Raw genomic sequence first — 23,384 nt, forward strand, 5'->3', positions numbered from 1 at the left:
TGTTCATACTGTCGGAGCGTCACAAACTGCATGCACATTTATGCTTAAGAAGAGTAAATAAGAGTGATTAAGGAGCCATTGTATAACAAAAGATTAGACTACTGGGAAAATGGGCAGCAATTCATCTACAAGCTCACGAACGCCTCGCGTTGTGAGCTTGAAGATCGGCTATTTTCAAAATGTTTCTTATGCTATTTGACAATTTGGCCAATGTTTGACCAGTTAGTTTCTTCTTTTTATTTGGTATTAAAAAGGTCCTTTAAAGGTCCTTAAATTATCCCTTCACTGTCATCTGGGGACAGCCCCCCAAAATCACACACATGTAACAAAGACCTGCAGGTTGAGAACTACTGTACATAGCATACCGTATGAGAGAGATGTAATTACAGGTTTGATTCAATATTGTGATGCTGTAGTATGTAGATATTGAGCATTATTTGATTTGTTAACGTTGATGTTGTTCGCAATTTTGAAATGACTCAATAATGTGAGCAGGTCGTCATGTTCGCCTCTGAAAAATGAAAAACCATATTGATTATACTTGCATATTTTAGGCTATTTTATTCACGTGTCTTTCTACACTTTTCTTTTCTACAACATTAGCAGAAGCAGATCTACAAGCTCGACACGTTGTGAGCTTCCAGGTCGGGTATTTTCGTAGATGGATGTAGGCTATTGTATGCATAGATGATATATTTTAAACAACAGTATATGTCTGTCTGTCTGTCTGTCTGTCTCTGTCTATCATTGTGACAGTTAACCATCTCCTCCACCAGGTGGCGAAAGGCATTAAAGCAACAGTGCCTGGATCCATTATTGCGCTTGCGTCAAATACGTTGGTCCGGAACATCCGGAAGTAGAGCGTGTCGTTTTTCACAACAAATGAAAGTTTGGTTCTTCGTTGCGTTAGAACATCATAGCGCCTGATGAAAACCGTTCCATAAAGGAGGTGAAAACCGTGTCATAAAGGAGGTAAAAACAATGGAGTCTGTTCGGCTGAAGATAAATGAACACATGACGTCGGTGGGAGAGGAGATATTGTTTGTTTTGGACAAACAGCAGCGTGGTGCTGATGTTTGTTGTGTGAAGCTTGTCAGAGTGTTTGTGTTGGAGCGCCTCAGTGCGGCTGCAGAGTTCATGTGCAACCTCTTCCAGAGAGAGATAGAGACACTACACATCGGTCTACACACTGCAGGTATGTGTGTTACATACACAACATCACACTACACACTGCATGTATGTGTGTTACTAGCCCTGGTTCAGAGCGTTAGTGAGTTCCCTCTAACCGTCTAACGCCCTGCGCGGGCCGCTCAGCACCCCACCTACTCTGTAAAATACACTTTTTGGGCAGAAAATGAAATATGTCAGCGAGACGGAAATAATTTGTATTACTCCACAGTGCCCTCTACAGATTTTGGTTGATGGTAAGCAAATCCTCCAGATCTGTAGAGGGCACTGTGGAATAATAAAAATAATTTTCGTCTCGCTGACATATTTTATTTTCTGCCCAAAAAGTGTATTTTACAGAGTAGGTGGGGTGCTGAGAGGCCTGCGCATTCAGAGAATAGACTTTCAACAACACAAAACAGCCTTTGCTTCGGTGAGTAGCGAAATGGTTTAGTTTATTTTCACTACTCTTGAGCGCTGGCAGGGCAGTGGAATTCCTTGTACATGCGCAGAGCGAGGGGTCTTCCAGGGCGTTAGAGGGAACTCACTAACGCTCTGAACCAGGGCTAGTGTGTTACACACACAACATCACACTACACACTGCATGTATGTGTGTTATACACAGCATCACACTACACACTGCATATATGTGTGTTACATACACAGCATCACACTAGTGACACTACACACTGCAGTTTTGTAAAAACATTTGCAAATGTTACGTTAGGTAGCTCTTTCGGAACCCTGTATACCAGTGGCGTAGAAGACCGACTTTATTTGCCGTGCGTTTTTGTATCAATTGGGCCCTTGATATGGATGCATCATATGCAGCAATTTCACTGGTTTAAACAACATTTACATAAACCGACTAAGATAGCCTATTAGTCTAAAATTAAGGAAACACTCAGAAAACAGCCACAACTGTTCACATTATCATTTTGATCTAATGGTGCGCTCTGTATGGGCCAGTGCGCTCAGTGTGTAATTTCCAAACGCACCCTATATTAGGCCATTAAGAAATATAAAGGCTTAATATAATAACGAAAATGTATTTTAAATGCAGCTGAGAAACTTTAGTCAACTTCATTATGTACTTGCATAATACAACATGGTCTTTTGGTTGCAAAAAATGACCTTCAATATGCACACTTAGCAGCTGTTGCACAGATATATCTTGTATCCTCTCATTATGTTTTTGAGCTCGTAGATCGGCTTGTTTTAGTGAGTGACACGGCGCTCAACCAAGTATAAATTAGGCATTATTTTATAGAAGCATGTCCCGTTCCCTTTTAACTTTACATTATCAGATTGCTATTTATATAGCAATAAAAGTAGAGATGTCATCTTTGATTACTTCTGAATGAAGTTATTGGGTAAATTAATTCATTGACATTTTCCCCTCTAGTGCAGTGGCATCTTATATTGTGAATGATTACTTGAAGTTGAGATTGCTTATACTATAAGCCTTATAGGGATATTTTACTTTCAAACATGATTGGGTTCATTTTAAGGTCAACTCAGGCTTTTCTGATCACCCCAGACAGTTTTTCAGTTGCTTGATTCAGTATTTCGATATTTGATATTCATCTTATCAGTGCCTGATAAAATGAATATCAAATCCTATACAAACCCTTTGTAACTTCACACTCTATTTTAATCATGATAGATTAATCAAAAACACCCATCCTTGGTTCTGGTGACTGATATTCTCCTAATGAGTGAGGGGCCATGTTTTTTCTTTTACTTTTTGTGTTTTTTGTTTTTTAAAAATGTTTGTGAAAATGAAAAAAGCTGCAATGGGTTTGTATTTACATATCAAATATATAAATACTGAATCAAGCAACTTAAAATCTGTTGGGGGTGCTCACAAAAGCCTAAATAGATGATAAAATTAGCTCAAATATCTTTGAAAGTGAAATATCACTTTAAGATGTTTACATTCCGTTGTCTTTCTCTACATCCGTGTGAGTCAGCATCTATTGGATATTTGTGACTGTCAAGAAAGGCTGTTGGATGTTTAAAAATTGTCCTGAGTGACAGACAATAAATATGTGTTAAAAAATTACAGGTCAAGTGAATCCAGTCCGTTTTCTATCATTTTAAAAATGTATAAGCTTAATTTGCATAAATTGCGATTAATATCGTGAATCGCTCTTATTTTGGCCACAATAATTGTGATTTTCATATCGTCACATGCGTAGCGACAAATCTGCCGGCTGGAATGTCTGGATAGAGAAAATGACTTTGGTGTCCTTTCCTTCATTTAGCTTCCTTGGTGGCGGGGCGCATCAGGTGAAAGCCGGTATTACACTCAATGTAAAGTAAACGGTGGGCAATAATACGGACTAATACAGTGCACAACGATTCCAAATGCATAGTTAACATCCTTGACTACCAGGTTTTGCATTTTTAAATGTTCGGAGAAATACAGACTTTACGGGCCGATGTTCACTCCAGTGACAATTGGGGAGTAATGACCAAGATGAACATAGATTTGCAAATGTAAAAATCGATAAAATACATGTATGATCCAAGGCTAGCATGTTGCATACACACCACCAAACTACACGCTGCGGGTTTGTAAACACGTTTTACGTACGTTGGGGTGACCATATTTCCAAAAACACAAACCAGGACCAATAAAGTCACTTAAATAGCCGATCCACAAGCTCACGATGATGATGTTGAGCTTGTGGATCGGCAATTTGTTTTACTTGTTACTGATTGTTACTGATTTTTTTTTCTTCATTTATTTAAATTAATTTACATTTTCACCTGGTGTTTACATCAGGATGGGGAATTATTTTAGCACTTACTGAAGCACACCTAGTGACTGCACCTTTCAACTGAACAGAACATGGTAAACGTCTAGTGTGATTTGATAACATGGTATAATGTAAGGTTACTGAATGATAACCAAAAGTCATTTCTACTGGTGAGTTCCACAGAGCACCACAAGAAGAGGTGTACCGTATCTAGAGAGATGGCCTCCCAAACATACTCAACGTTGTCAAAGGGACAGCGAGAGACGGACCAGGGACGTGGACTGTTTGATGCAACGATGCAACCTGTATTAAAGTTGCACAGGATAGGTATGTACTGTTTAATTTACAACATTTAGTAAAGTTGTACAGGATAGGTATGTACTGTTGTATGTGCTAGTGGTTTAAACCTGTAGTGTACACGATAGGTTTGTAGTGTTTTATTGAATACAAGCCCCAATTAAGCCGTCAATTATCCTTTGCATAAAATAAATCACTTTTGTTGTATAACCTCACAAAACATACAAAAGACCATTATGAATATGACCATATAAATCCCAGCATTAGAATGAATAAACAAAACAAAACATTGTCTTTCTGCCCAGAACAAAATCTCAAAATCGGACACTTAGATCTAATATTTTTAGCGATTAGTTTGATTAATTCCCCCTCATCAATTTCAGGCCTCCACCTATGGCGCAAAGAGTGAAAACTGTTAACAAAATCCCTCATACTTTCATTGTCTCCTTGGACACGATTCCACACTCTGTCTCCCAGTTCCTCTGCCATAACTCCAGTTCCCAGCATGCTAAACGCCCCAAACTTGGTAGATGCTCTTTGGTGAGCCCCACGACTTCGGGGGCAGCGACATCCAATCATAACCGAGCATAAAGAGCTTTTTTTCTCCCTTCTTTTTCGCACTGGCAGATTCGTCTGATTTCCAGGCTAGTAATACTGTATGGTGGCGTAGTGTTATGGTGCGCGAAAGCGGCGAGAAAGCGTGCGAGTGTGGTACAACATTTTCCCAATGGTTGCAGGTCTGATTGCCAGGTGTCAACCATCATTAGTCAATTGGTGATGGCTCGTTTAATTTGAGTCAAATGCCTCAGATTGGGCCGGCCGTCACAGCCCTTATTCATTAGCCTCGCGTGGCCAGACAATATCACACGACACAGTGTGTGGATATTAGTCTGGTCCCTATCAACGATAGATTTTTTTCCAAGGGGCGGTTACAAAAAGATCCAAACAGACTCTATTGGTTAGACCTAAACCAATCAAAGCAGTGCTTCCTTGTACGAACGAATCAGAGCATTGCTTCCTTGTACGTCATTGCTCCAAATAAGGTGATAAGCCCGCCCACATTTGGATACTGGGCCATGATTGGTCCCTCACGACTTCGGAGGGAGAGAAATGAAATCTCTATTGAGGGGGGCCAGACCTAATCTGCCGAGGGCTAAAGTGCGATGCAATTTTGCAAAGGCAGATTCGTTTGGAACCAGGCTACTTATTCATGTCACATCAATGTCCTTAGTGCCACTGGACGTCTAAAACGTCCGTTGTAATAAGCCCTGTGCCACTGGACATCTAAAACATTAAAACAAATTTGAAAAATAAATTCAGAACCCAAGATATGATGATTTGAAAATGTTCTGCTCCATTCACTTCTTGTTTAACTTCTTACTGAAAAAGGCTGTATCTTGGCTCCTAAGCACTTTTTTTTTACAATGAATTTTGGCCAGTGGCACTGAATGAGTTAATAAAGTCCTCATTTTACTTCATTGCAGACCAGTGTGCGGAGTCCAGCCTGAAGGTGAAGATGAGTTGGAGTGTTTCTATTAAACAGGAACTTAAAAACCACCTGGACATCAGTACGTTTCATTCTCTCTCTCTCTCTCTCTCTCTCTCTCTCTCTCCTTTTTTGTTTTATTGTAAGGCCATCCTCTTATCAACAGAGAAGTAGAAGAGCATGCACATCCAAACTGGAATATGCTCTCAGCATGTGTTGGTAAATTAGAATGTATCCAGCAAATGGGATTTTTTAAGAATGAGAATAGACTTATGGTTTGGAAATGGAAAATGTATTTTCAGCTGAATTTACAACCACCAAAGCTATAAAACAGAGGAAACACTGCATGAAATAATGTTAAGTTCAAACCTTTAATGTTTTTCTCTCATCCCCCCCCCCCTTCCTTGTGTGTAAAGAGGAGGGTTTCCCTGGTCCTCCTGGACCCCTGGTCCAGGAGGAACCACAACCTCCACATATTAAAGAGGAACAGGAGGAGCTACTTCAAAGGACAGAGGCTGATGGGTCAACATTGACATTACCAGCAGTGAAAGGTGAAGATGATGATGACAACGGAAAGATAGAACCTGTAGCCAGCACCTCAACTGAACACATGAAAACACAAGCTGAAGTAGAGGACTTTGGAACATCACAACCAACGAGTGATGAACACATAAAAACACAAGCTGATGTAGAGGACCCTTGTACATCACAACCAACTAGTGATGGACACATGCAAACACAAGCTGATGTAAAGGACTGTGGAACATCACAACCAACTTGTGGTGAGCATTTCCTCTCTCCACACTGTTCTGAATCTGACGTCACTGAAGACAGTGATGAGTTGGAGGACACCAGGGAAGGTCAGTCGGTTGTAAACACACTGACTTCACCCAAGACACAAAATGCGGAAGGACAAACATCGTCTTCAAGCCACAAGCTGTCCCACGACCTGCCATCGTCAACACAAACTCACTCCATGAAGAGTCACACAGGGAAGAAAAGTTTTTGTGGTACAGAGTGTGGCAAAATGTTAAGTTGTAAGGTAAGTCTGAAGAGGCACACAGTTGTTCATACAGGGGAAAAGTCCTTTACTTGCAAAGTTTGTGGTAAAGGTTCTAGTACAATGAGTCATCTAAAAATACACATGAGGACACATACAGGGGAAAAGCCCTTCACTTGCAAAGTTTGTGGTAAAGGCTGTGGTCGAAGAGATGAGCTAAAACGACACATGAGGACTCATACAGGGGAAAAGCCCTTTGCTTGTACAGTTTGTGGTAAAGGCTGTAGTCAAATGAGTCATCTGAAAACACACATGAGGACACATACAGGGGAAAAGCCCTTCACTTGCAAAGTTTGTGGTAAAGGCTGTGGTCGAAGAGATGAGCTAAAACGACACATGAGGACTCATACAGGGGAAAAGCCCTCTTCTTGTACAGTTTGTGGTAAAGGTTATAGTACAATGAGTCATCTGAAAATACACATGAGAATTCATACAGGGGAAAAGCCCTTTGCTTGTACAGTTTGTGGTAAAGGTTATCGTACAATGAGTAATCTGAAATCACATATGAGGACTCACACAGGGGAAAAGTCCTTTACTTGTAAAGTGTGTGCTAAAGGCTTTGGTCAAATGAGTCATCTAAAAACACACATGAGGACCCATACAGGGGAAACGCCCTTTGCTTGCATGGTTTGTGCTAAAGGCTTTAGTGAAACAGGTAATCTGAAAAAACACATGAGGACTCATACAGCGCAGTCATAGTTTGTCAACATTGCTCAGAGTTCTCTAAATATTGATACAATTACACATTTTCAACCATAATTTGTATTAAGTTTAGATTTAGAAGGACTGACAGAGTTGACATGTTATGGTTGAGACACATCTGATAGCAATATTACTTAATGTATTTACCAAAAATTTGAAATCTTGCAATAGATTCAGCAGCTTGCCTGCCTTTTTTTAAACCAGGAAGTGAGACAGGGGACATTAGGAAATAGCAATCACTTTTTGTCTCCGCCAGAGGTGGAGAGTATGTTTTCGTTCCCGTCCCGCTGTGTGTCCCCCCCCCTAGCCAAGCTAAAATTGGTCAAGCTTCACGTGACACGTGACAATATGTTGTCACCAATGCTTTTGATTGGCTAGCGAGACGCATGACGAAATAAAATCCTATAAATAGGTGTGTCACTTCAAAAAGCCATTTATATTGTTTGAAGTGAGGTAACATTGGTCAAGATAACATTGGTCGAGTGACACGTGACAATATGTAAATGTAAATAGGTAAGACAGGATTAATCAGGAACAGTACTGGCGGAGACCTGTGCTCCGAGGAGCACATTTTCTAGTTTAACACATTGGCTGCCAAAGACGCATATCTGCGTTCTATTTAATTTCTCGCCTGGCTGCCAAAGACGCAGATCTGCGTTCTATTTAAAAAAAAAAAAAAAAAAAAAAAAAAAAGACCCAAAGACCAAGGAGCTATGATATATCAAAGATTTAAACTCCTATCCACTTCATTGTTAACTTAAAACTTAAAAAAATCTGTATCTCGGCTCCTGAGAACTTTTTTTTTCAATGAAAAATCTCTGGCAGTCTACAGCAAAAAATCTGAAATAATTCTGGCAGGAAATGAGTAATGTTTTTGTAGAAATCTAAGGAGTTGAGAAAGATCTTCTTGGACACAACTTTAAAGTGCCAACATTATCACAAAAAAATATATTTTTAAACAAAGATGATAATATAGTACATTCTTACACCTATGTTATCAATACGCATAGTTAGTCTTTTATTTGAGTTCTTTATTTTATTTTTGAATTTTTTATTTAACAAAAAAATTGTTTGAAGTTGTGATCCTTGTCTATTTTCTGGTAGAGTGCAAGTTAAGATGAAAAAAAAGGAAACCAGACCAAAACATTGTACAAATCATTATGTAATTCATATATATATAAATGTTATAAGAATGTATTTTCACCCAACATTTTGTGTTAATAAGTAATACTTTTAGATGTTTTGGTACAAAATGATATTTCCAAATTCTTAAGAATGGGTGATAAACTGTTTCTCTGTTGATTATCTTTTATTTTTTATATATTTTTCTTTACTTTCCCCCCCAGTCCATATTTGGTTGTGAGAAAGACAGACATCACATGAAAATACATTTTATTAAGCTAAATTGGCACAGAAAGTTAATTCAGCTCCAGCTCTTTAATAAACAGAAAATAGGTTTTCAGGTGGATGACAACATTTCAACCAATCAGGAGTGTACCCATATATCAGCTTAAATGTTATATTGTTCCAGTTCCAATTGTGTCTGCTCATTTCTTTGTCATCACTTCCAATGTCACCTGTTTAATATGTATCCTGTCTGATTTATCTATCCTGTTTGGAAAAAATTGGCATCCCGCCCGAAAAATGTATAATTTTTTTAATAAAGCGCTGGAGAGACGGGGAGACTCCTGTTACTGAACAAACACTCTATATAGCAATGATTACTATCAGAATATAGAGCAATTTAACACTTATCTTAACGAAATAAAATCACATACCCCACCTTTAAACTATTACTACCGGGTACATTATTGGAGTAAGTATAATTTTTACACTCTGAATACTATTACTATGAAAAAGTTTAAACTGCAAAACAATTGTATACAACATATCTTGGGCATGAAAAACATTGAAGTCCCCTGACTTGGTGAAATTATGTAAAATGTACTGTCAACAGGTTGGGGTTGTGTTGGCAAGATTTGTAGTCAAATGTGTATTTATTCTACTTGTAATATGCTAATATGTGTCAGTTTGGGGGCCCTGGACATGATTTTTTGAGAACCACTGGTTTAGTCGACGAAATTAACACTGCTCTGGTCCACACTCACTTTTGAAGAGGAAGTAAGCCCTTCATTGGCACCTTGCCATTAAATTAACATAAACAGTGGGGTTGGCGAAAGGGCCCACTCTGTGTGGAGTTTGCATGTTCTCCCCGTGTCTCTCAGGGTAGTTAATACCCTCACAAAAACATGTAGTAATCCTGGTCACTATAACGCCTCCCCCATGACAGCCGGGGCGCCTGATGGAGGGGAAGGGAACTGGTTGGAAAAACGTGTTCCTTCCACGCGCTACGTCCAACCAGGGAAACTCCCCCCTGTCAGGTGACAAGAAGTTCAGTTGGCTCTCATGCACTGAAGGAGATATGAGCTCGGCCCTGGCCTCCCTAGGCTGGTGAGGGGAGTGTAGTGCCCAGGATCACTTAGAAAATTGGCGCCGGGTGAAAAATAAGGGTTACAAAAATCGTGGGATAAAAAATAAATAATAATAAACATATTACAACAGGAGTGTGTTGTAATCTTCATACACATCAAGATCTCAGAGCAGACAATAATTCCATCATTCTGGTTCAATCAATTAACACCACTGAGCAAATAAATATCTCATTCATTTCAGGTCAGAAGCCTATAGCCACCACCCACCATTAAGGCAGACCGTTTCCTGCCCATGTGAGCGCTTGCCTGCCCCTGAAAGACTGACCGGAATAAAATAAAATAAAAACGTCTCTGCTTAACGATGGATGGACAGTCAGCAAATCACCGTGTTCCCCCCAACAACACCTCCAAAGGTGTTCATACTGTCGGAGCGTCACAAACTGCATGCACATTTATGTTTAAGAAGAGTGAATAAGAGTGATTAAGGAGCCATTGTATAACAAAAGATTAGACTACTGGGAAAATGAGAACCACTGTACATAGCCTACCTTATTACAGGTTTGATTAAATATTGTGACGCTGTAGTATGTAGATATGTTTGAGCATTATTTGATAATGTGAGCAGGTCGTCATGTTCGCTTCTGAAAAATGAAAAACCATATGGATTGTACTTATTGTAGGCTATTTTATTCACGTTACTACACTTTTCTTTTCTACAACAGAAGCATATCTACAAGCTCGACACGTTGTGAGCTTCCAGATCGGCTATTTTCGTAGATGGATGTAGGCTATTGTATGCATAGATGATATATATTTAAAACAACAGCATATGTCTGTCTGTCTGTCTGTCTGTCTGTCTATCATTGTGACAGTTACACATCGCCTCCACCAGGTGGCGAAAGGCATTAAAGCAACAGTGCCTGGATCCATTATTGCGCATGCCTTAAACACGTTGATCCGGAACATCCGGAAGTAGAGCGTGTCGTTTTTCACAACAAAGGAAAGTTTGGTTCTTCGTTGCGTTGGAACATCATAGCGCCTGATGAAAACCGTCTCACAAAAGAGGTGAAAACCGTCTCATAAAGGAGGTGAAAACCGTTCCATAAAGGAGGTGAAAACCGTCTCATAATGGAGGTAAAAACAATGGAGTCTGTACGGCTGAAGATAAATGAACACATGACGTCGGTGGGAGAGGAGATATTGTGTGTTTTGGACAAACAGCAGCGTGGTGCTGATGTTTGTTGTGTGAAGCTTGTCAGAGTGTTGGTGTTGGAGCGCCTCAGTGCGGCTGCAGAGTTCATGTGCAACCTCTTCCAGATAGAGACACTACACAACACCGAACTACACACTGCAGGTATGTGTGTTACATACACAGCATCACACTACACACTGCAGGTATGTGTGTTACTAGCTGTACAATACAACGTTTTTATGATTCTGACGTTTTCAATCTACGAGAGTTGTAGGGTTCACCCCCCATGGAGACAGGGACTTTCTGCACTATACCCCGTAGATACTCCAAACATATACAAATTGAAAATAAGGTGCTTACTCCCACGCCCCAAATGTTAACTCTCGCTACGGGGTTGTAGTTTAATGTAATAATCCATATCTTTCAATAAATAAGTGTTTTAATGCCGTCTGTGGCCGATTCTATTGGAAGTTCCCAATGGGCGGTAATGACGCGCCCATCTGGTGAAACCCGGAATTACACTCAATGTAAACAGGAAGTAAACGAGGGTGAAAAAATAGCATTCGGCCACAGACGGCAATAAAACACTAATTTATTGAAAGATATGGATTATTACATTAAACTACTACCCCGCCGTGGGTTTTTGTATCAATTGGGCTGGGCCCTTGATATGGATGCATCATATGCAGCAATTTCACTGGTTTAAACAACATTTACAGTAACCGGCTAATACCCTATATTAGGCCATTAAGACAGGCTTAATATAATAATGAAAATGTCTTTTAAATGCAGCTGATTAACTTTGGTATACTTCATTATGTACTTGCATAATACAACATGGTCTTTTGGTTGCATTACCTTAAATATGCACACTTTGCAGCTGTTGCACAGATATATCTTGTATCCTCTCATTATGTTTTTGAGCTCGTAGATCGGCTTGTTTTAGTGAGTGACACGGCGCTCAACCAAGTATAAATTAGGCATTATATTATAGCAGCATGTCCCATTCCGTTTTAACTTTACATTGTCAGATTGCTATTTATATAGCTATAGAAGTAGAGATGTCATCATTGATTACTTCTGAATGAAGTTATTGGGTCAATTAATTCATTGACATTTTCCCCTTTAGGCTGTGTCTTTGCAGTGGCACCTTATATTCTGAATGATTACTTGAAGTTGAGATTGCTTATAGGGATATTTTACTTTCAAACATGTGTGACCAGATGGACACTGAAAATACTTTTGGATAAATCAATGTGACTACGCCACTCTTTTTAAAGGGGAGAGACCCTGAACCAACTATACATTTGCTGTTACTGTTGTGACCAAATATCCCCACACAAGGTTAACAAGATAGAGGCTTTTGTGCGTACAACCATTGGACACTTTATTTAAATAGCAGCAGAAAGTTTATAAAGAATAATGTGCAGGTACCAATGTAACCAAATGGACTTTGAGATTATTAAAATACTACTACTGACTACGCCAGTTGTAATTTCACCAACAACCAATTAAGGCTTTAACTTAAGAAAAGGAGGTTCGTAACAGAGTTTTAAAGAACTGGGTAGGGGAGGCTCAGGAAAAACAGAGGCTTAAATATGCACACTTTGCAGCTGTTGCACAGATATCTTTTGTATCCTCTCATTATGTTTTTGAGCTCGTAGACCGGCTTGTTTTAGTGAGTGACACGGCGCTCAACCAAGTATAAATTAGGCATTATTTTATAGCAGTGTGTCCCGTTCCGTTTTAACTTTACATTGTCAGATTGCTATTTATATAGCAATAGAAGTAGATGTCATCTTTGATTACTTCTAAATGAAGTTATTGGGTCAATTAATTCATTGACATTTTCCCCTCTAGGCTGTGTCTTTGCAGTGGCACCTTATATTGTGAATGATTACTTGAAGTTGAGATTGCTTATAGGGATATTTTACTTTCAAACATGATTGGGTTCATTTTATGGTCAACTCAGGCTTTTGTGATCACCCCAGACAGTTTTTCAGTGGCTTGATTCAGTATTTAGATATTTGATATTCATCTTATCAGTGCCTTATAAAATGAATATCAAATATCCTATACAAACCCATTGTAACTTCAAACTCTATTTTAATCATGATAGATTCATCAAAAACACCCATCCTTGGTTCTGGTGACTGATATTGTCCTTCTAATGCGTGAGGGAGCCATGTTTCTTCTTATTTTTATGTATTTTTTTAAAAAATGTTTGTGAAAATGAAAAAATCTGCAATAGGTTTGTGTTTAGATATCAAATATCTAAATACTGAATCAAGCAACTTAAAAACTGTCGGGGTGCTCACAAAAGAATAAATAGATGATAAAATTACACCAAATATCTTTGAAAGTGAAATATCTTTTACATTCCGTTGTCTTTCTCTACATCCGTGTGAGTCAGCATCTGTTGGATATTTATACCTTTTAAAATGTAATAAAAAAAATATTTGAGAAAATAATATGCGACTGTCAAGAAAGGCTGTTGGATGTTTAAAAATTGTCCTGAGTGACAGACAATAAATATATTTGTTAAAAAATTACTGCCTGCTGGAATGTCTGGATAGAGAAAATGACTTTGGTGTCCTTTCCTTAATTTAGCTTCCTTAGTGGCGGGGCGCATCAGGTGAAAGCCGGTATTACACTCAATGTAAAGTAAACAGGGGGGGGGAATGGGGTTCTTGCACAGAAGGGATTAAAATGCATATCAATTGAAAAATACGGACTAATACAGTGCACAAAGATTCCAAATGCCTAGTTAACATCCTTGACTACCAGGTTTTGCATTTGTAAATGTTCGGAGAAATACAGACTTTACGGGCCGATGTTCACTCCAGTGACAATTGGGGAGTAATGACCAAGACGAACATAGATTTGCAAATGTAAAAATCGATAGAATACATGTATGATCCAAGGCTAGCATGTTGCATACACACCACCAAACTACACGCTGCAGGTTTGTAAACACGTTTTACGTACGTTAGGGTGACCATATTTTGAAAAACACAATCCAGGACCAATAAAGTCACTTAAATAGCCGATCCATGATGATGATGTTGAGCTTGTGGATCAGGAATTTCTTGTTACTTGTATCAATTACTGGGATTTTTTTTCTTAATTTATTTAAATTAATTTACAATTTTACCTGGTGTTTACATCAGGATGGGGACACTTATTTTAGCACTTACTGTAGCACAACTAGTGACTGCACCTTTCAACTGAACAGAACGTGGTAAAAGTCTAGTGTGATTTGATTACATGGTATAATGTAAGGTTACTGAATGATAACCAAAAGTCATTTCTACTGGTGATTTCCACAGAGCACCAAAAGGAGAGGTCTACCGTATCTAGAGAGATGGCCTCCCAAACATACTCAACGTTGTCAAAGGGACAGCGAGAGACGGACCAGGGACGTGGACTGCTTGATGCAACGATGCAACCTGTATTAAAGTTGCACAGGATAGGTATGTACTGTTTAATTTACAACATTTAGTAAAGTTGTACAGGATAGGTATGTACTGTTTGCAAACGCAGCGGAAGAAGGCGCGCCTCCGCAAGTGGAGCTTACTATGAAACCGTGCTCGGGTTGTGTCTCTGTGTCTCTGTGTGTGTCTCTGTGTGCACTGCCTGCGTGCAGCTCCTCTGACATAAGTAAAGGTCCAATTTAGACGTACCATACATCAAATGAAAGGTCTTTCAAAACTGTACACACCTGATAAGGTTGCGTTTAAGCCCGCCCCTTCCCCCAGAAGCCACGCCCCGGAGAAGGCTCCTAAAAACTCCCCATTGAAACCCCATGTTAAATGAAAAGTGCCCGAATCGCTCCGAAACTTTTTCTACCCCCCCTAAGTGGGGGTCTACGAACGAACGCTTCGGGCTCGGATTTTGGCTCCGCCCCCCGGAAGTGGGTGAAACAGGCACTTCAAACACTTTGTTGAATTGTTCAAAAACATTCAAAGTTTTTTTGGGGGGAATTTGTATTTTTCTAAGATGCTCATTTTAACACAGATTTCTTTTTAATTTTTTTTGTATTTTTGTATTGGTTACTTTTTTTTTTTATATTTCTTTTTCATATTTATTTATTTTTTGCGTTCGCTTCCCGCGTTTGTGCGTCTTACTTGTTTATGTACTAGTGGTTTAAACCTGTAGTGTACAGGATAGGTTTGTAGTGTTTTATTGAATACAAGCTCCAAAACACGCTCGCTCCCAAATCCGGCGACCACTAGGTATTCCTAAACGTAACCTCAGTAAAACAAATATAAGAATACAAGAACCGCTGGGGGCAAGCGGTCCATGAAAACAAATCGGGCGAGTCTGTTTACTTTCAGGATTTAATCAACCCGTCGTGTTTATTTTTCAACAATGACCGAATCGCCGTCAATTATCCTTTGCATAAAATAAACTTTTCTTGTATAACCTCACAAAACATACAAAAGACCATTATGAATAATGACCATGTAAATTCCAGCATTAGAATGAAAAAACAAAACAAAAAATTGTCTTTCTGCCCAGAACAAAATCTCAAAATCGGACACCTAGATCTAATATTTTTTAACGATTAGTTTGATTAATTCCCCCTCATCAATTTCAGGCCTCCACCTATGGCGCAAAGAGTGAAAACTGTTAACAAAATCCCTTGTACTTTCATTGTCTCCTTGGACACGATTCCACACTCTGTCTCCCAGTTCCTCTGCCATAACTCCAGTTCCCAGCATGCTAAACGCCCCAAACTTGGTAGGTGCTCTTTGGTGAGCCCCACGACTTCGGGGGCAGCGAAATCCAATCATAACCGAGCGGGACCAGACCAAATCTGCCAAGAGCTTCTTTTTTTCCCTTTTTTTTCACACTGGCAGATTCGTCTGATTTCCAGGCTAGTAATACTGTATGGTGGCGTATTGTTATGGTGCGAGAAAGCGTGCGAGTGTGATACTCTAAACATTTTCCCAATGTTGGCAGGTCTGATTGCCAGGTGTCAACCATCTTTAGTCAATTGGCGATGGCTCGTTTAATTTGAGTCAAATGCCTCAGATTGGGCTGGCCGTCACAGCCCTTATTCATGTCACATCAATGTCCTTATGAATAAATATGTTCATACTGTGCCAGCAATTTTTTTGATTTTTTTCAAATAAAAAAAAAAGTGCTTAGGAAGCGAGATACAGCCTTTTTCAGTTATAAGTTAAACAAAGAGTGGATGGAGCTAAAAATCTTCAGATAATGATATCTTGGGTCCTGAATTTTTTTTCCATAAATAAATATATATGTTTTTTTTCCCTAAAAACTCTTGATTTTTTGTTCTGGCACTGAGGGCATTCAGAAAAAATGGTTATGGTTTGGAAATGGAAAATGTATTTACAGCTGAATTTACAACCACCAAAGCTATAAAACACCTGAAATAATGTAAGGTTCTAAGATCCATTTATTCTATATATATATCTCTCATTCTATATTCCCCCCCCTAGACATCCTGCCCCTCCCTCTGTGTAAAGAGGAGGTTTTCCCTGAATTGCAGGAGAGGAGCCCCAGTCTGGTCCAGGACGAACCACAACTTCGACGACATGAGGAGAGGAGCCCCAGTCTGGTCAAGGAGGAACCAAAACCACCACAACATGAGGAGAGGAGCCCCAGTCTGGTCAAGGAGGAACCACAACCGCCACACATTAAAGAGGAACGGGAAGAGCTTCTTCAAAGACCAGAAGAGGCTGGTGGGTCAACGTTGACATTACTAGCAGTGAAAAGTGAAGCTGATGATGAAAACAGAGAGAGAGAGCCTGTAGCCAGCACCTCAACTGAACACATGAAAACACAAGCTGATGTAGAGGACTGTGGAACATCACAACCAACTAGAGATGACCAGCTCCTCTCTTCACACTGTTCTGAATCTGACGTCACTGAAGACAGTGATGAGTGGGAGGACACCAGGGAAGGTCAGTCTGTTTTAAACACACTGACTTCACCCAAGACACAAAATGTGGAGGAACAAAGATTGTCTTTAAGCCACAAGCTGTCCCAGAACCTGCCATCGTCAAAACAAACTCACTCCATGAAGAGTCACACAGGGAAGAAATGTTTTAGTGGTACAGAGTGTGGCAAAATGTTAAGTCGCAAGGTAAGTCTGAAGAGGCACACAGTTGTTCATACAGGGGAAAAGTCTTTTATTTGCAAAGCTTGTGGTAAAGGTTTTAGTCAAATTGGTCATCTGAAAACACACATGAGGACACATACAGGGGAAAAGCCCTTCACTTGCAAAGCTTGTGGTAAAGGTTTTAGTCAAATGGGTCATCTGAAAACACACATGAGGACACATACAGGGGAAAAGCCCTTCACATGCAAAGTTTGTGGTAAAGGCTGTGGTCGAATGTGTCATCTGAAAACGCACATGAGGACTCATACAGGGGAAAGGCCCTATACTTGTACAGTTTGTGGTAAAGGTTATAGTACAATGAGTCAAATGAAAATACACATGAGGACTCATACAGGGGAAAGGCCCTTTGCTTGCACAGTTTGTGGTAAAGGATATGGTCGAAGTGATGAACTAAAACACCACATGAGGACTCATACAGGGGAAACACCCTATACTTGCAACGTTTGTGGTAAAGGCTGTAGTCAAATGAGTAATCTGAAATCACACATGAAGACTCATACAGGGGAAAAACCCTTTACTTGCAACGTTTGTGGTAAAGGCTGTAGTCAAATGGGTCATCTGAAAACGCACATGAGGACTCATACAGGGGAAAAGCCCTATGCTTGCACAGTTTGTGCTATAGGCTTTGGTCAAATGGGTCCTCTGAAAACGCACATGAGGACTCATACAGAGGAAAAGCCCTCTACTTGCAAAGTTTGTGGTAAAGGCTGTGGTCGAAGTGATGAGCTAAAACGACACATGAGGACTCATACAGTGCAGTCATAGTTTGTCAACATTGCTCAGAGTTCTCTAAATATTAATACAATTACACATTTTTAACCATAATTTTTATTCAGTTTGGATTTAGAAGGACCTACAGAGTTCACATGTTATGGTTGAGACACATCTGATAGCAATATCACTTAATGCATTTACCAAAAAATAGAAATCTTGCAATAGATTCAGCAGCTTTCCTGCCTTTTTTTTAAACCAGGAAGTGAGACAGGGGACCTTAGGATATAGCTAAACCTGTTCATCACTGATTAAACTATGTTCTTGTAGAAGTCTAAGGGGTTGACAAAGATCTTCTTGGACTTTAAAGTAGCCTACCAACATTTTTTACAAAAATATACGTTTAACCAAAGATCACAATAATGGTACATTCTTACACCCATGTTATCAGTACACTTGGTTAGTCTTTTCTTTGTGTTCTTTATTTTATTTTTATTTTTGAATTAAACAACAAAAAATGTGTTTGAAGTTGTGAATCCTTGTCTGAGACAAGATTGTTTTCTGGTAGAGGAACCCAGAAGAAAACATTGTACAAATCATTACGTAATTCATATATATATATATATATATATATATATATATATATATATATATATATATATATATATATATATATATATATATATATATATATATATATATATATAATTTTTATAAGAATATATATATAATTGTTATAAGAATATATTTTCACCCAACATTTTGTGTTAATAAGTAATAATTTGAAATGTTTTGGTATGACATGATATTTCCCAATTATTAAGAATGGGTGGTAAACAGTTTCTCTGTTTATTTTTTATTTTGTATATATAAATATATATATTTTTTTTTTCTTTATCCTCCTCTTTTATCCTTATTATATTTTAAAGTCCATACGTGGTTGGTGCCAGAAGGACAGACGACATCATCATTTAGTTTGATTACTTCTACTTACCTTTTTGTAAGTAAGTAGAAGTAAAAGTGTTTTTGTAAAGACAAAGATTTGCTGTTATACCTTTTTGTAATAAAGGTTTCACTGCTACATGTCTTTTATTTGTGTTATACATCATTACAGAAATGTTATCGAAAGGTGCCTGATACACCTCCTCTAATTGTGGAAATCATGTACTTTGGCCTACCTACCCCATAATAACTACTGTGAACGGTAACCGCGCCAAAACACACTCACCCCCATTTTTTCCACGGACTGCTCTTCCCCAACGGTTCCTGTATTTCTTGTATTTGTTTTACTAAGGTTAAGTTTAGGATTAAGCTTGGGTCTAGGCATAGTTTTACTGAGATTACATTTAGGAATAAGGTTAGGTATAGGCATCGTCTTACCGAGGTTACATTTAGGAATAAGGTTAGGTCTAGGCATAGTTTTACTAAGATTAGGTTTAGGAATAAGTTAAAGGTTCGGTTACGTTTAGGAATACCTGCTGGCGACCGCTCCGAGGTCGTCGGATTTGACTCGGGGTGAGCGTGTTTTGGGGTGATTGTTCTTCTATTCTTGTGAACAATACAGGCCTACCCCATAATAACTACTGTGAGAAATACAGGCCTACCCCATAATAACTGCTGTGAACAATACAGGCCTACCCCATAATAACTGCTGTGAAAAATACAAGCCTACCCCATAACTACTGTGAAAATTACAGGCCTACCCCATAATAACTACTGTGAAAAATACAGGCCTACCCCATAACTACTGTGAGCAATACAGCCCTACCCCATAATAACTACTGTGAACAATACAGGAACAATTACGGCTTAATTTTACAGCCTGTAAACATTATAATTAAACTATCACTACAGGATACATTATTGGAGTAGGTATTACATTTACAGCCTACACACCGTGTACCATTTTGTTTAAAACAAAACGGTTTTTTTTTGTTAAAAGGTTAAAGCACCATATTCCGATAGTACTCATTGCTATAGAGTGTCTGTTCAGTAACAAAAAAAGTGCTTAGGAGCCGAGATACATTATTTTTCAGTAAGAAGTTAAACAAGAAGTGAATGGAGCAGCACATTTTCAAATCATGATATCTTGGGATCTGAACTTTTTTCTTTTCTTTTCATGACGTCTTAGACGTCACGTGGCGCTCAGGGCTTAACAATGGCGATAAAATGTGACGTCTTAGACGTCATGTGGCACTGAATGAGTTAATTCAGAGCGATTCACAGTAAGCAAGGACAACACAAGAAAATACATCAAATGCATAGAAATAGTAATCTAATAATAAAGTAATACATAAGTAAACCAATGATCTAATAATAACTAATACGTAAACACACACACACACACACACACACACACACACACACACACAATTCAATTCAATTCAAAGGGCTTTATTGGCATGAGAAAACATACGTTTACATTGCCAAAGCAGAAAGCATAATACAACACACACACACACACACACACACACACACACACACACACACACACACACACACACAAAGAAGAAGAAGTAACAAAGAATCACAAAACATCACAGACACTAGTACTCAATAAAACAAAAAGCCGGTAAACATACAAACCAATTTGTTAAAGCCTCACTATGTAACCTTTTTTGATGAATAAAATGTAATTTGGTAAAACGTGTATGGTAGAGTATGTTAATACAATATAATGTATATAATTGGGGTGGATGTATTTTGTGTCCCTGCTCTTCTATTGAGGCATTTAGATCGTGTCAAAGGTCATGTCTCACCTAGACACAGGATCTGACATAGATTTTGACCTGATGGTCAAGATTCAATTTATCCCCTGAGCAAGCAGGCAAGGCTCTATTAGCTCAATGGTAAAAATGTCAGCACTTGCGCAGGAAACCGGGCTCAAATCTGGGGTAGAGGAGTTACAGGGTGCTTCTTTAAATAGCCAAGAATTAAAATACATTGTATTAAGCTAAATTGGCACAGAAAGTTAATTCAGCTCCAGCTCTTTAATAAACAGAAAATACGTTGTCAGGTGGATGACAACATTACAACCAATCAGGAGAGTACCCATTCATCAGCTTAAATGTTATATTGTTCCAGTTCCAATTGTGTCTGCTCATTTATTTGTCATCACTTCCAATGTCACTTGTCTAATATGTATCTATGTATCTATCTATGTATGTAATATCCTGTCTGATTTATCTATCCTGTTTGGAGAAAATTGGCATCCCGCTCTAAATTACTTTTTTAATAAAGCGCTAAGAGACGGGGAGACTCCTGTTACTGAACAAACACTCTATATAGCAATGATTATTATCAGAATATAGAGCAATTCATGACTTATCTTAACGAAATAAAATCACCTACCCCACATATAGGGGGTCCCTACTTCATCCTCATGCAGCTAAAGGGTCTTTCTTGGGCATGAAAAACATTGAAGTCCCCTGACTTGGTGAAATTATGTGAAATGTAATGTCATGCAGGTTGGGGTTGTGTTGGCAAGATTTGTAGTCAAATGTGTATTTATTCTACTTGTGTTCAACCTTGTAGAACATAGTCTAAATTAATTCTCTCACACCAAAGTGCTCATTTAAATTTGACCACAGCTGTCAATCTAACAGCTGACTTCCCCCCTATGGAATGAGACTTCTACTTCTACTCTCTGCGTCAGCATATAATCTGTCCCAGCAAAAGTAGTTAACATAGCATCACGATAATTTTAACCACTTTATCCATTTATACGTTGGCTATTCAAAAATATTTGAAAAATATTGCAAATGTTTTTACATAAATCTTCTCTTCCCCTGGCACAAAGCATTTTCAGATGGGGGTCCACGGGCTAATATGTGTCAGTTTTAAATTAACATAAACATATTACAACAGGAGTGTGTTGTAATCTTCATACACATCAAGATCTCAGAGCAGAGCTAATAATGCCATCATTCTGGTTCAGGTGTTTACAGCAGAGAAGCTGTCAAACACCCATAATTCAGTTGATCATGATGATTATTGGAAAAAGTTAAATCTATTATTGTTTATCCCATTAAGACCTGAGGCCAATTCTTCAAATGCCATCAGTAGTCTTCAAACTATTCCGTGCCAAGGAGGACCTACAAATTGATATATATGTGGCCGTGGAGACCCCCATCTGAATATGTTTTGTGACAGGCACCCCCAGAAGAGAAGATTTGTGTTAAAAAATTGCAAAATGATTCAACATTTTCAAGATGTAAAACAAATGTTGAAAAAATAGCAGATATACAAGCTTGCAGTGCGGCACGAAGTGCCACGCTGTGAGCTTGTACATCTGCTATTTTTGAATAGCCAACAACGCTAAAGTCTAAAATGGCACGGATGCTTTCCCGATTGTAATGGATTATTCACAGAGTGAATAGCAAGAAATTAACACCACTCAGCAAATAAATATCTCATACACATTAAGGGCGGCAGTGGCTCAGGGGTAGAGTGGCTGGGTAGAGTGAACTGGAAAACCGCAAGGTTCCGGGCTGGGGCGCTCCCCTAGAGTTAGTGTCGAAGTGTCCTTGAGCAAGACGCTAAACCCCTAATTGCTCCCGATGAGCAGGTTGTTGCCTTGCATGGTTCCCTCCGCCGTCGGTGTATGAATGTGTGTGTAAATGGGTTAATGGCACAATCAATGTAAAGCGCGATATAAAATAAAAGTGCTATATAAATGCACCATTTACCATTTAGGCGGTTTGTTCAGATAAGCAGACAGACATTAATCATTAATTATGAATATTTACATCAGCCCAGCTGTGTTTTCTATATGTGTTGCAGATGGGAGACTGGTCTTGGTCATGGTGTTGTTGTGTGTGGCTCCCTCTGTTGGATTAAACACATATTGATTGTGTTGATTCATTTCAGGTCAGAAGCCTATAGCCACCACCCACCATTAAGGCAGACCGTTGCCTGCCCATGTGAGCTCTTGCCTGCCCCTGAAAGACTGACCGGAATAAAATAAAATAAAAACGTTTCTTAACGATGGATGGACAGTCAGCAAATCACCGTGTTCCCCCCAACACCTCCATACGTGTTCATACTGTCGGAGCGTCACAAACTGCATGCACATTTATGTTTAAGAAGAGTGAATAAGAGTGATTAAGGAGCCATTGTATAACAAAAGATTAGACTACTGGGAAAATGGGCAGCAATTCATCTTCAAGCTCACGAACGCCTCGCGTTGTGAGCTTGAAGATCGCCTATTTTCAAAATGTTTGCCTCTTTTTTATGCTATTTGACAATTTGGCCAATGTTTGAGCAGTTAGTTTGTTGATTACTTTTTATGCTGTAATGGTGTTTTTCTTTGTTGTCTTTCTTCTTTTTATTTGGTATTAAAAAGGTCCTTTAAAGGTCCTTAAATTATCCCTTCACTGTCATCTGGGGACAGCCCCCCAAAATCACACACATGTAACAAAG

At 38.9% G+C, this 23,384-nt stretch overlaps 1 protein-coding gene across 1 annotated transcript in view; it reads left to right on the forward strand.

Moving 5' to 3' along the window:
- Positions 1-22,864, forward strand: part of LOC308103030 (uncharacterized protein) — a gene marked incomplete at its 3' end in the record, with an annotated part of 56,438 nt that extends 33,574 nt beyond the window's left edge. The window contains exons 5-6 of the mRNA XM_080452882.1: positions 16,570-16,683; positions 22,833-22,864. Coding sequence (XP_080309008.1) covers positions 16,570-16,683; positions 22,833-22,864 — 146 coding nt within the window. The remainder of the gene's footprint in view (positions 1-16,569; positions 16,684-22,832) is intronic.
- Between the last annotated feature and the right edge of the window lie 520 nt (positions 22,865-23,384).

This window comes from Gymnoscopelus braueri, assembly GCF_963280865.1.
Source record: "Gymnoscopelus braueri genome assembly, chromosome: 16".
NCBI classification, from domain to species: Eukaryota; Metazoa; Chordata; class Actinopteri; order Myctophiformes; family Myctophidae; genus Gymnoscopelus; species Gymnoscopelus braueri.